The 15405-nt window shown below is 33.1% G+C and overlaps 1 protein-coding gene across 1 annotated transcript in view; it reads left to right on the top strand.

Moving 5' to 3' along the window:
- LOC120604618 (protein unc-13 homolog C) overlaps positions 1–15405 on the top strand; it is a 348907-nt gene that overhangs the window by 237425 nt on the left and 96077 nt on the right. The window contains exons 17-19 of the mRNA XM_039865545.1: positions 4090–4186; positions 4862–5005; positions 13962–14039. Of these exons, the coding sequence (XP_039721479.1) occupies positions 4090–4186; positions 4862–5005; positions 13962–14039 (319 nt within the window). The remainder of the gene's footprint in view (positions 1–4089; positions 4187–4861; positions 5006–13961; positions 14040–15405) is intronic.

Below are 15405 nucleotides of genomic sequence, written 5' to 3'. Positions count from 1 at the left end.
ATTTTATTCTTTTAAGAGGAGTCTCCCATATGCCAGGCACTGTGCAAAGTTCTATAGGAAAAAAAAAAAAGCAGCAAGGATTATGTGGAACAAATTATAAAGGGCTAATGTACAAAGAATTGAGTCCCCAAGAAAGAGAAGAGAAAAAAGTAATACCAGAGCAATGTTTGAAAAGATACTAGATGTGAATTTTGTAAAACTGATGAAAACATGAAGCACAATTTAAAATTTTTATAAATCCTAAGAAGAATATACGCAAGAGAAACGATTTGTAGGTATATTATAGAAAACTGCTTAAAACCAAAAATAAGAAAATCTTTAAATGCATTGAGGTCAAGGAAGGGAAGACACTTTACCAGAGCTACAGTACTGTTGGCTCTGTTCAATAGAAGTGACTAAAACCAAAATATAGTGCACTGATATTTTTAAGTTTCTTTGGGGAAAAAAAACTATCAACTCAGAATTCTATAAGCAATAAAAATACCTTCAAAACTAAAGCAAAACAGACATTTACCTAACTTAGAAGCTGAAAGAACCCATTTCCAGCAGCGACTCACCAAAAATATATACTGTAAGGCATGCTTCAGACAGAAGGAAAATGACAGGTAAAATTATAGTAATGTAGTAAAGAATAAAAAGTGTTTATCTGTAGAATAAAATATACATAGATTTAAGATACAAAATAGCATGAAATGATGAAAGAATGATAAATGGAGTTAATATGTTATAAGATCCTTGAATTGTTTGGAAAGTATAAAATATTCATTTCAAAAGGCATTTAATTATTACAGATGTGTGTTATAATTTGTAGTGTAACCCATTAAGCTATAATATAATACTATGAATCAATAAGATAATGGGATAGAAGAGAGTAAAAAAATACTTAAAGGCAAAAAAAAAAGAAGAAGAAAAAGTAAAGAGAAGGTAAGAAATGTGGGGGAGGAGAAAAAGGATAGATTTAAAATTAAATATGTCAGAAAATTAAGAGCAATCATTAAATGCAAATGGATTAATACTTTAGTCAACAAATAGCCTATTAGATAAAACAGTAAAACCCAAAATATCTTGCTTACAAGTTATTTACCTAAAACATAATGGTCTAGAAATATCAAGTAAAAGGATAGGCAGTAATCGAAAGAAAACTTATGCAGCTATACCAATATTAAAATAGAATTTAAGGTAAGAAATATTTTGAGAGAAATATTTTATGATGATTAGAGAAACTTAACAAAAGATATATCAGTTCTAAATCTGTATGTATCATACAACATGTCAGCAAAATATATAATGAAAAAAATGTCAGAAGTAAAAGGAAAAATCAGTAAATCTACAATTCTATTTGGAGATTATGCTTCTTTCAAAAACTGATTGATGAATCATAAAAAAGAAGTCAGTAAGAATAAAGAAGTTTTAACAACACAAATAATACACTTCAAGATCTTTATCCATTTATATCCATATTTATATATCTACATCTGGTTACCCAGAAGTTTCACCGTTTTTCAGACATTGTTTATACAAACATAACCTATCTACAATTTATAACCAACAATGACAAAATACATAGTTATCAGATGCACATGGTGTACTTACCAAAAGAAACTATCTGCCAGACCATAAAGAAAGTCTAATAAATTTTAAAAGATTTAAACATATACTGTATGTTCTTGAAACACTCTAGAAATAATCCAGAAATCAACTCCAAGATGAAATTAGAAAACACCAGAGTGGAAAATTAAGCAGAACACTCCAAATAATTCATGAGTCAAAAGAAATCAGTGCAAATTACAAAATATTTTTAACTAGGTGGTAATAAAATATGGCATATTAAAATTTGTGAATTGCAGCTAAAACAAGAATAGAGAAAAATTTGTAGCTCTAATTCTATATAATGAAAAAAAGGGTATAAAATCATTAAATAAATATCAGAAGAAATATTTAACAAACAAATCAAATGAAAGTAGAAGAAAGAAAATAATATGACCTGGAATAAAAAATAAATAGAAAATTTTAAATAGGAGAAATTACAAAGCCAAGGTTAGTTTTTTTAAAAGAAAAAAACTGATAAAATCAAAAAAGCCCTAGCAAGGAGGTGTGAGAAAGATATCACAAATTCATTATCAGAAAATGATATCACTAAAGATCCTACAAAGATAAAAAATAATAAGAGAATATGTCAGTGCTTTTAAAAGTTAGACAAAATGTACAAATTCCTTTTAAAATATAACAAGCTGACATAAGAAAAAGGATAAAATCTGAATGGGCCCATATTTTAAAATTTGAATTCTTAATTTAAAACCATGTCACAATGAAAACTCCAAGCCCAGATGGCTCCAAATGGAATTCTTCCAACTCTTAAAAGAAGAATATTGTCACAATTACACACACAGTTTCAGAGAAGGCAGGAATACTTCCAAAATCATTTCTGGAGGTCGGCATATTCTGACTATTAAAACCTATTGAGAACATGATAAACAAGAATAATTAAGGCCACTTTCTCTCTGAATCTACTTTAAAAAAATAAACTCAATTGAAATATTAGCCAATAGAATCCAGGGATTTGTAGAAAGACTAATATAACATGACCAAGGGGGAATTTATTTCTGGAGTATGGGATTAAACATTTTTAAAGCAATGAATGCAATTTACCACATTTAAAGAATGAAGATTATTACACTATATATAGAACAATAATTTGATAAAATACAACACCAATTTATTATAAAAATCTCTTATCAAGTTAGGAATAGAAGAAAACTATCTTTAATAAAAGACCCTCCTTCAAAAAAATTTATAGACTGTATGCTTATTGGTAAACTTTTAAAAGCTTCCCCTGAGATCAAGAATGAGACTGATAGCTGATAACATCAGTTTTATTTAACATTGTACCAAAAGTCTTAGGCGGTACAATAAGACAAGAAAGGGATAGAAAAGCATAATGATTGTAAAAGCATTTCATGATGCTATCAGTATTTATATAGGATGTAATTATGCATCTAGAAAATTAAAAAAAAAAAACAGGAAAACTAATGAAACTTAAAAAGTAAGTAAAAAGTAGTAAGTCTCTGTAATTTGTTCTTTGAATTTCTTTATAACAGCCACAATTAGAAAATTTTATATAATTCATACTATTTAAATAGCATTAAAATCACAAGAAACAAATGTGATAAAAGATGTGTGTGTCCTCTACTTAAGCAACTATAAAATATTGTTGAGAGAAATTTAAGATGAACTAAATAAAATATACAGTGTTTCTAAAAAGATGCATATTATAAAGATAGTAGTTCTTCCCACATTGACTCACAGATTCAATACAATCTCATAAAAATTCCAGCAGGTATTTTTCTGCAAATTCACAAGTTCATTCAAAAATGTATATAGAAATGCAAAAGGCTAAGAATAGCTAAGGCAATCTTGAAGGGGTGAAAAAAAAAAGCTGGAGAACTTTGGTATGAACACTTATTCAAAAGATACAGTGTTAATGCATGACAAAAAGACCAATGGAGAAAATAGGCCAGAGACAAATCCATACATATGCTGTTACCTGATTCATGTTAAAAACACCAATTGAAGGCAGTGAGGGAAAGGATGATCTTCTAAATGTATGATGCTAGACAATTGCACATTCACACACAAAAAAGAAAGAACTTTGAAACTTAGACCATTCAGAAAACCTAGCAACCCAACATGCAGATATACTATAGATCATAAGAATCAAAGGTGAGCACCCAGGATGGTATGGGCAGAAGGCAGACAGTAAAGAACTAAGAAATAAGAGAATGTCATGATAGGGGACACAGAACACAAGAGCTACATTTTACAGGATTTTAAATTATAAAGGAATTGTAGAGTGGCAATTGGGAACTAAGCATATCTGAAGCAGCATGGAAATAGAAGAGACTGAAGGTCAAAGAGAAAGGTATACATTTGATGAGGTAAAGCTAAATATCTCTGCAGAAGCAGAACTGAAAAAAAAGAATGAAAAGAGATTTTTGGTCCTAAATTACTCTCGCGTAAGAAAAGAGCAGCATTCATTGTTAATTATGTGCAAACGATCTCTTTTTTAGTATGTAACATTAAATTTTTTAGGTGGTTTGAACCCTTTGTTATGCAGTGGCTAGATGAAAATGAAGATGTGTCAATGGAGTTCCTTCATGGAGCACTGGGAAGAGACAAAAAAGACGGAGTGAGTTTAAATTATTTTAAGATTGCTTATTGTCAAGATTCATTCACACTTCCTTCTTTTAAGCTAATAGGAATTGTTAGGCTCAATGTTATAAATGAAGGTTTATTTTAATCCTATAACGACCAAAATAAACTTGAAACACGATTGTAAAGGACTGATAGGAACACTAGAGAATTATTTAAATTAAAAAATAAGTTAAAATTAATCACCCTTTTAGCCTAAGATTTCTTTACTTATTGAATTAATCAGAATATACAGGTTTAGCACACTTGTTTGAAATTCCCTTGTTGTCTTGGAACATTTCCAGATTCCAAAGTTAGGAGCAGACACCCTCCCAGTGCCTCTGGAGCAACTCAAAAGTCTGAGCCGTAATTGGCTTGCTAAATTATCCTAATACCTCTGGGGAATGAAGATGAAAAGAACCAGTCCCCAAATTCAGCAATAAAGAAACCAATTAATAGCAGCCTGCCTCATGATATTAGTTCTCCTGCATTTTCTAGAAAAGGAGATGAATGATTTTTAAAAAGAATAAACATTTTATTACCAGGAAATAAATGAAGGTACTTGATGTGAAGGTAAATGATATAGGAGATACCATTGTTTATGTGAAATAATGGTCTCTCCACAGTCCTAGTAATGTGTTCGATGAGTTGGTTTCATCTTCTCTCTCCTCAGTTCCAGCAGACGTCAGATCATGCCCTCTTCTCTTGTTCCGTGGTGGATGTCTTTGCTCAGCTGAACCAGAGCTTTGAGATAATTAAGAAATTGGAATGCCCTAACCCTGAAGCATTGTCTCACTTAATGAGAAGATTTGCAAAGGTGAGTTAAATGGAATGAATCCTTTCTTTGCTAGGACTGTGCCATGTTATTATTTGCCTGCACAGAACCTGAATAATGCTGTCATTTTGTACTAACTTCTCTGACACCACACCCCCAATTTAATTTCTAATTCTAGTGCTAATAGGTTCAGTGGTCTCAGGTTTGTCATCTGACTTTTTTCTGCACTTCCTGTTTCTTAAATATGTATTTATCCTAAAAAGTCTATGTGTTTTTCACATTAATGACTCATTCATTTGTAATTGAAGATACTACCATGGGTGGCCAAATTATTTCCGTTTTAAATGTAGTGTGTCAGAGCTGAAAATAAGCTTTGGCATTTCATATTCAAATTGCAAGTATTTTTTGTCAGACACTGTAGTACAATAAAAAGTACATTGAACTTGGAGTCATGAAAACTGAATTCTGATTTTAAATCATCCACTATCGGGAGTGTAAATCTAAGCTGTTCTCCCTGATTTTTATGAATTTAGTTTTCTTCCTTGACTGACTGATCTTGATCAACCAGATTTCTGTTAAGACCTCTTCATTCTCATAGAGTCTAAGAAAGCTTGCAGAGAATTTCAGAGGAGATATAAGAAATAACAGATGCACAATGAAACAGAATAGAGAGCCCAGAAATCCACACCTATATAGTCAATTAATCTATGAAAGAGGAGGCAAGAATATACAGTGGAGTAAAGACCATTCAATAAATCGTATTGGAAAACTGGACAGAAAACATGCAAAATAAGTGAAACTAGACCACCTTCTTAAACTATATACAAGAATAAACTTAAAATGAATTAAATATTTAAATGTAAAACTGAAAACCATAAAACTCTTAGAAGGAAACATAGGCAATAAACTCTTTGACATTGCTTTTAGTAATATTTTTTCTGATATATCAACCTGGGCAAGGGAAATAGATAAACAAACAAATGAGACTACATCAAATTAAAAAGGTTTTGCACAGCAAAGGAAATCAACAAATCAAAAGGACAACCTACTGAATGGGAGAATATAGTCACCAACGATATATCCAATAAGGGGTAAATATCCAAAATTTATAAAGAACTCATACAACTTAACACCAAAACAATGAACAATCCAATTAAAAAATGGACAGAAGAGCTAAGTAGACATTTCTCCAAAGAGGACATACAGATGGCCAATAGACATATGAAAAAAATATTCAGTTTCACAAATAATCAGAGAAATGCAAATTAAATCCACAATGAGATATCATCGTGCTAAGTGAAATAAGTCAGAATGCCTATCATCGATAAATCAACAAATAAGTGTTGGCAAGGATGTGGAGAAAAGGGAACCTTCATGCACTGTCGATAGGACTGTAAATTGGTGCAACCACTAATAAAAACAGTAGGGAGGTTCCTAAAAAATTAAAAATAGACTTACTTTATGATCTAGCAATTCCACTTCTGAGTATTTATCTGAAGAAATCCAAAACACTAATTCAAAAAGATATGTGTACCTCTGTGTTCACTGGAGCATTATTCACAATAGCCAAGATATGGAAGCAATCTAAGTGTCCATCAATAGATGATTGGATAAAGAAGAAGTGGTACATATATACAATGGAATATTACTCAGCCATAAAAAAGAATGAGATCTTACCATTTGTGACAACATGGAAGGACTTAGAGGGTATAGTACTAAGTGAAATAAGTCAGAGAAAGACAAATATCATATGATTTCACTTATATGTGAAATCTAAAGAACAAAATAAATGAGTAAACAAAACAAACAAACTCATAGATACAGAGAACAACTTGATGGTTGCCAGATGAAAGGAGGTGTTGAGGGGCTGGGTGAAAAAGGTGAAGGAATTAAGAAGTACAAATTGGTAGTTGCATAGGGAATATAGTCAATAATATTGTAATAACTATATATAGTAGTGCCAGGTGGGTACTAGACTCATTGAGGGGATCACTTTGTAAATTATATAAATTTTTAACCACTATGCTATACACACTAATATAAAATTTTAAAATGTTTTAAAAATAAATAATGGATTCAGTCTCTTCCTTTCAAATATTAAAAAACACAATCAAGACCATGTGACATGAACTAATTGGAAGATGACATGAAGAGGGAGGCATTTCAGTTCTCAAGTATTGTGGGATCTACAGTAAGTTTAGTGGAATGAAAAATAATGAGCTAAAATAGAAAGACGTTTTATGGGAAAATGAGGCTCATTCAGCCTAAGGAAAGTTAAGTCAGAAAAGTATTTTAAGCCATGGGAATAGCAGAGATGAACGGAGAGGTAATACTGAGCTTGACATGTGCAGAGCAGGGAGAAACAACACTTGTGAAAACATCTATTCTGGGAGGAGCAGTGGGAAAGGTTGGGAGAGCAAAGATGGGTCCAAGTTTTGAAGAGCTCTGTTTTCCAAGTTGAGAAGTTTAGACTTACTCTTTTGAACAATTTAAAAAAACACTGAACATTTGGAGATTTTTAAGCAGGGTGATGATATGACAAATAGAGTAATGTTGGGGAATGACCAGCACAGTCCTATATCTGAGTGCCCTAAAAAGAAATCTGGCTTTATGAGTTGGATGATGGCAGAGGTCTCAACTGTCCGTTCAAGTGCTCTCTCTTTCTCTTGCTTCCACATTTTTCTAGCCACTTTGAGAGATTAGTCAAGAATAAGCATAATCTCTGACATAAGAAACTGATAATAGGAGGGCCAAACCTGTAAACTACTATGACACAGTCAAATACTATAATCAGGGCATATCAGAAAATGGACAGCTAGCTGGCTAGCTGGCAGATAGATAGATAAATTAGATGGATGGATGGATGGATGGATGGATGGATGGATGGATGGATGGATGGATGGATGGATGGATAGATAGATGGACAGACAGACAGACAGACAGACAGACAGTTTGGTTTCTTCTAAGTCTTCTTTAATCTAGGCTTACAGATGGCAGCCTTCTTCCTGTGTCCTCACATGGTCTTTCCTCTGTGCACGTGCACTCTTGGTGTTTCTATGTGTGTCCAAATTTCCTCTTATAGAGACACCAGTCAGATTGGATTAGGGCCCACACTAATGGCCTCATTTTAACTGAATAACTTCTTTAAAGGCCCTATCTTTAAATACAGTCACATTCTGAGATACTGGGGATTAGGCTTTCAATATAAAAATTTTGAGGGGATACAATTCAGCCCATAAAAGACATATACATTTAACATGATACTGCTTTTAACAACAGACATGAACAAAAGGCTATATAACTCCATTTACATTATCATAAAAGTTCTAAATTTGAGGTCCTTTATGAATGGGAGGCTTGAGCCTGACACTGTCATTAGCTCTGACTCTTAGAAAAGTTTAAATCTGGTTTACTGATAGATGGATTAAGAGACAGCATCTATACTAGCTGTGGGAGGATAGTTTATGCTGAGGTAATAATAAGTCAACCAAAAATATATATGATTTAACACAACAAAGATTTACTTCTTGTTCACACAGCATCAGGTATGGGATATGGGGTGGGTGACTCTGTAGGGGAGCCTCTGTCAAAGATAAAGCCAGATACTAGTTAAAATTGTAAAAATTCAAGTTTTTAATTAGTATTATACTATTGCAATAGTAAGTAGTTCAGAGCTGGACTCAACTTTAATTTGTACAGAGGTCACTGGGCATTTTAAAGGGAAAATGAGGGGGTATGGAGTGGGGCATGTGGGAGCTCAATAGCATCAGGGAAATGGAAAATTACAAAAAGCAAGGAGAGGGGGTTGGTTCATGTAAACCCATCTGGGTTTGCTTACTGAAGTTAGGCTCCTACCCTCCTACAGAGGCTGAGAGACAGGGGCCCATCTTCAGGTGTTGGATGGAATAAACAATCAATTCTTTTGGCAGCCTCAAGTGTTTGCAGGTAGGCACTTTAAGGAAGGCTAGGGTCACCCTAGGGTTGTGGCCTCGAGCTGTTAAAAACTATGTTAGTGTTTGTTTAAGTCTTTATAGGCCAAGATTGAGGCCTGGTTGCCAATAGGGATCAGAGAGCTTGACTAGAGTTTGGTCAAGGAAATAATGTTTGTCACCTGCCACGATTCTATAAATCAAGGATCGTAGCCTGAGAGGTCTCAATGAAGAGATGGCACAGGATTCATAGAGGATGGATGGAACTACAATTGGAAAGTTAGGACCACATTGTACAGAGTCTTGAAGAACAGGCAAAGTGGCTAAATTTCATTAGTGAAAAATGAGGAGCTGATGAAGACTCTGAGGCAGAAAAACTGTCAGCCTAAACTGTATTACATTATTTATCTGCCATGAAATATTTTGATGTCCAGTCTTTATATATGTCAATTAGAAAGAATAAAGCAACCTCCAACTTTTAAAGATGATAGCTAAAAATCATTTATTGGAATCATTCCTAGAGAGGACTTTCTTAGCAACAGCTGACTTCAGTTTCTCAATGGTGAAATCTTCAGTCATTCTGCAGAAATTCTCTAAGCCTTTTCTTGACTAACAGCTGCATTTTGGGTGTCTGCCAAGAAAAGAATGAAATGGGGTTATCAGGGATAGTGTTTAAAAAAGTATGTCACATGCTATTCTTGGAACTGTAGGACTTGTAGTAGAGGTAGGATCATATGAGAATTTAATAATCTCAGTTCATATATTTAGTAACATGCTATTATAATTGCACATGATATTAGAAAAATAACTAGAATTCACCCTCAAAATAGTCAGGTAGCAGGTTATGTAAGGTGTAGACATGAAAGCACTGAGAGAGAGAAAGAAGAAAGCTGAACTTGGACTCTTAGCCTCTGAGCTCCAGCTCATCCTCCACCTCTTAGTAGCCCTGACCTTTCTCCAGCTATAAAGCTGAACCTAGCCATATTGAGGCCACTGTGGATATAATCAAGTGGACTGCAGGGAAGTACAAAGGGATGAGGTCACAAATGGGATGTATTAGAATCACGTGCAGGAAAATATATTTTTTAAAGCAAAAAGAAAATAACTAGGTTCCATGTATCAGTGATGAGGTGTGAGTCTTATTGGCACAAAAATAATTTCAATTAAGTAAAACATTTTTAAGTAAAACATAGGAATTCAATACTACCCAATTATTATCACAAGGAAATAATGTAAGAACAATAAAAAACATTTTCTGGGAAAGTAGAAATTAGTAACTTCCATTGAGAAATAAATTCTATTTTATTGGAATAATTTTTTTAAATCATAAAACTAAAAATGGCACTTTGTAGTTAATATAATTAGCTATTTTACGGTAACTTCAGACTATTAGAGTTTCTTTTATTTCATCAGATGTGACCATCAGCCTTGAAAACCTTGTCCTTATATTGAAATATACTAAAATCATATTCTCTTTCTGGGGCTTAACACTGATTTAAACCATCCATTGGAGAAGACATATTAATGCTATATGTGGACATTTTAGAAAATTTAGCATTCTAAAATGGACCTTAAATAGATGATTCGTTCTTACTAAAGACTCAATAAGGTACCAAATAAATGCTTCAAATTTCATAGCAGGTGCATCCAGGAGCCGTGATGCATGGTAAACCGGGGACATGGGTAGTGCATGTTCCTATGGCTGTACTGCTAGTTCCTAAAAGGCCACACACTGGTACTGGTCCATGGCCTGGGGGTTAGGGATCCCTTGTTTAATTTAAAAAGAGAAAGATGAAGTAACGATATCTTAAACCAATCAACCAATATTAATTGACTCCTGGCTATGAATCTGGCTCGCCAGGTGCTGGAAATACTATGGTGAATGAGGCACATATATTCCTTATTCTCTGGGAACCTAGTCCTAATTTTTAAAAAATAATAGTTCATTGAGCATCACTATGTATTAATCACTTTACATATATTATCTGACTTATTTTGCACAACAACCTCCATGATACAGATACTATTATTTCCCTAAATTTTCAAATGACAAAAAAACTCAAGAAGTTTAAAACAAAGAACCTACCTAGAAATATTATGGATGGGATACTTTTAACCACTAAGCTATACTACTCTCACGTTCTGGTGTTTCAGAAATCGGCAAGTTGGAGAGCAGAATCTCAGCATTTATTTTTACCAATTGAGCCAAACTTAGGCATTTATACGGGTTTCTCTTTGTTGGATGCATGAAAATACGGTTGTAAAGCACTCAAGTGACATATCTAAAATCACTTAATGGATACTACACAGTCTTCTTGTCCTTTCTGCATTGCTTTGATACTGTAATGCTCCATGCCTAAGATGCTGCAAAGACGGGTTTTGGACCAGGATTTTTATCTTACTGATTATAAGAGTAATCAGCCTACTGGTAGTGTTGACAGGCTAATTTAGCCTATTCCTACTAGCGTGGTATTAGCCCAAGAAACCATAATGACTCTCAGTAATTGATGGCCATCCCACTCGATAGCACCAGAAGCTGCATTTCAAATCAGAGCATATTGAGGCTGCAAGATATTTTAGTCATTCTGTCTGATCCTTTAAATACAGCAGAAGCCCTCAATTCATCGCCACAATCCTATTAGAATTTTATCTCATTTAATCTGGAGCTCTTGGCACTTTCTTTGCTGCATCCATAAAAGAACTGTTTATACCTCATGAGTCTCTCTTCATATAAACTGTGTTTTATTATAGAATGTAATGCAAACAGCCCCTGCTATGCTGTCTGTTGCCTCTTTCTATGTATGCTGTCACTACTGAACGCCAACATTCTCCCAAAGATAAAGTCATGATCTAAGTTCACACACACACACACACACCCTATCTTCCAGGCCTTACTAAATATCCCTTGCATCAACAGGTTCTCTCTAAAGAGTTATCTCTACCCTGTTATGCATTAGTTGGGACAACGGTTCTTAAACTTCAGGTTGCATCAATATCACATACAGGCTTTTTAAAACATAGATTGCTGAGACCAAACTGTAGAATTGCTGACTCTATAATCTGGGATAAAATCAGAGAATTTTCATTTCCAACAAGTTGCTGGATGATGCTTATGTTGCTGCTGGAGACATGTCTAAGGTAGACATGTCTTAACTACCTACTAGTATTAATTAAAGAACTAATGTCTGATAGTTACTTTGTTGAATAAATTAGAGTGAAATTGCAGTTGCTCCTATAATGTACATGAGCGCACATTCAGGTATACTTTGTATAGTAGTAAAGAAATAGATATTATTACAGCCAGCATACCCACATTTATGGGCACAAGGCCTTAAACCACTTTCTACCTGGCTAAGCACTTTACCCACAACCCATCCTGATTTGCTAGCCACTGCATTTGTAAGCTTGTGAGTGTGAGATCCTAGGCTCAGTTGTCTCCTAGTAGGAATTCAAAGGACTAAGGTTTTCCTATAAGTAGAGCCAAGTGTTAGACCCTAGGGGAATACCTTGAGGATGATCAGAAATGGACATCTGGATTCGCCCATATCTTGAACAAGTGATAATGTAGGAGTTGCAAAAAGCTCCTAATGTCAGGCTTGTTTGCTTTTGTTTTTGCAATTTAGTGAAATGATTTCTACAGCTTATACTGACATTAGAACCTGTAAACTGGGAGTAGTGTTCATATATATGGATTTGTATTCCTTAGATAAGTCCCAAAGTAATTTTCAGCATTATGTCTAAAGTAAAATTTGAACAGCTGCATTTGAAAGATACTGAAATCTGATCAGCCATCTGTTTTCCTAGATTTATTGGTCCTCTGATAAAATTTTATATATTCCATGGCTGATTTTCTATTTAAATTGACACATATTATCATTTTACTTTGTACTTCCACAAGTATTGAATTTCTTTCTGCATGTTATCCCTAATTTGAGGTTTTCATTATAATCTTAAATGTCTATAAAACAAGTTCATAGTCACATTTGGTGAATTCAGGTTTGTAGATTAAATATTTCCATCAGTTTAACTCCTTGGAGTGTCTCCTCAAGTTAATTTTAAGCCACAAAGAAAATCCAGATGGCTACATTAAACAAAAAAGAAAAGATTTTAGTCCTTGTTTTTCTATGAAAAAAAGATGGCATATATCTCCTGTTATTGTTGATTTCTCTCCTTTAAGAAAATCATATCTACATTTGGCTTATCATAATTCAAGCTATGTAAGTAAAAGCAGTAGGATGCAAACTCATCAATACATTTTTAGTAATTAAAATAAAATGTAAAAAGTTTGTTTCCTTTGGTATAATTAATGAAAGTAAAGGGCATCCTTAGGCTCAAAAATAGTTATTAGATGGAGAAGGACAGTGTGGAATTAGGAAGAAAAGGACAGAAAGGGAAAAGATTAGGCAGTATTTTATAGCAAATAATGCATCAATAAATAACAGTAAATTGAAAGTAAAGGTATCAAGATACTATGAGATAGCAAAAGCTGAAGTTTTATGTTTTAAAAGGTGGTCTTTGATATTTATCAGTAAGGCTCCTTATCACAGAAAATTACTGAAAATATTTATTGCTAAGTATGTGTACAGGAATGCTCTGACCCCATTTACAATGAAGTATCTAAGAATGTTGAAGGAGACTTAGAAAATAACCAATAGAAACTAGAAACCAGAAATGATTCACAGCATAAAGTGTCATTTATTCTGAAAAAAGAGCATTAGTGGTCATTAGGTAATAAATATTCAAGCATAGAGGAGGTTGACACAATAGTTGGTATATATTTGAAATGTTTAAAAAGTTAGAAATAAAGAATTTTGTGATGGAACATATTGTATTAAAATAGAATGAATCCATGTGGAATATCTTCCAAATATATTTAGAAATGTGACAAATTGTCATCTAAATATGATAGTTTAACTGAGATCCTTCTTTTGGCAAGGGTATAGATTTAATTATTGCGTATGAAAAGTTGAAGAAGACATGAAAATTTTGCCTGATTAGCATTAACCTCTACAGTGTATATATAAAATTATGTACTTACCCGAATACATTTGTCAATGTTTTTTTCCTAGACTATCAATAAAGTACTGCTTCAGTATGCTGCAATTGTATCAAGTGATTTCAGTTCACATTGTGATAAGGAAAATGTGGTAAGTAAAAATGTCTCTAGTTTCAAGTGTTCCTCAGTTGAGATCCACTTCTCCCAACTAATAAATAAGCAAGAGAAATTTTCTTTCTGTTTTCATACAGGATGATAGGAAAGAGAGATCTCAAGAAGTTGTTTGAAAACTTCTCTAGTTGTCGTGAACTGGTTACAGTACAGAACTCAGAGGAGGGTTGAGAGCATCTCAATGCCAGGCAGCTTGTGTTCCATGATGATAAGGAATAAGACATAAATAATTGAAAACTCACATTATTATAAAATATTAGAGCTGAGCACTAGGGAGTTTAAAAGTTGTTTAGTGTTTACACCAACTAGTTTAGTTTTGCACTAACACTAAAATAAGTATAATTTAGTCTTTCAGTTTTCAAATAAATTGAGAAGGATGGTTAATGTAAGAAATGATGCTGACTTCTATTCTGAATTATTAATTCAAGCTTTTATTTTATTTTTATTTTTATTTTTTTGATAATTGAGAATGTTTATAAAAACCAAACCAGTGCTGAAACTTAATAAAAGACATAAAGAGAAGCAAGATAAACTAAAGTGATCTGGAATATAATGTGTTATTTTATGGTGAAAGGTGAAATCTTTCTTATTCACTATATGTAATACTAGAGAAATATGTTGGTAAAATTATAAGAATTAAAAAAAAAAACCACTGAAGGAAAGGTATTTAAAACGTCAGTACCATTGTTTTAAAAAGGATAACCATTCCTCGCGCCCTCAAAAAAATCAGTACTATCAGACAAGTTAAAAGTCTAGAGGAAGCTACTAGTCTGCTCCCTGAAACCTCATTGACCTCTTGCTGACAGCTCATTAAGATAAGTCAGTCCTAATGGTTCTTGAGAGTCCCAGAAGATTCTTCTCTCTTTTCAATTAATACACTGCCCAGGAATTTTATTAAACTTACAGATATCTCAGCAGGTATCTCTAATTGCCATTGATCATTAGTACTCTAATAGGCAAGAAAGAGTACTTATTTACTGAAAGCACATATTTCTAATCAAAAGATAATACATTTGAAAAGTAACATACTGAAAATCAAAACAGTGCCAGAAAATTTTGGAAAAAACTCTGATTTTATTAGGATAGCCAAATTGAAGATTTTGAAAGATGGCTATAAATTACCAAGGCTAACTCTTGTCATTCAAAAAGGAAATTACTCATATAAGGCTCCTGCAGACTTCTACTTTGTATTAATGTTCTAGAGTATATTTTCTTTTTAAAAAACAGAAAAAATCATAAAGCAGTATTTACTGTATTTTCTGTATATTTTGAGCTTTTCAAATTCAAATTTTTATGAAGAATAGAACAACCTTGCAAATATTACAGCACAGGAATGAACTTTTCTT

Source organism: Pteropus medius, unplaced genomic scaffold, assembly GCF_902729225.1.
Source record: "Pteropus medius unplaced genomic scaffold, Ma_sr-lr_union100, whole genome shotgun sequence".
In the NCBI taxonomy this organism is placed as follows: Eukaryota; Metazoa; Chordata; class Mammalia; order Chiroptera; family Pteropodidae; genus Pteropus; species Pteropus medius.
Note: the sequence above shows the minus strand (reverse complement) of the source record. Positions and strands in the feature narration are given on the sequence as shown.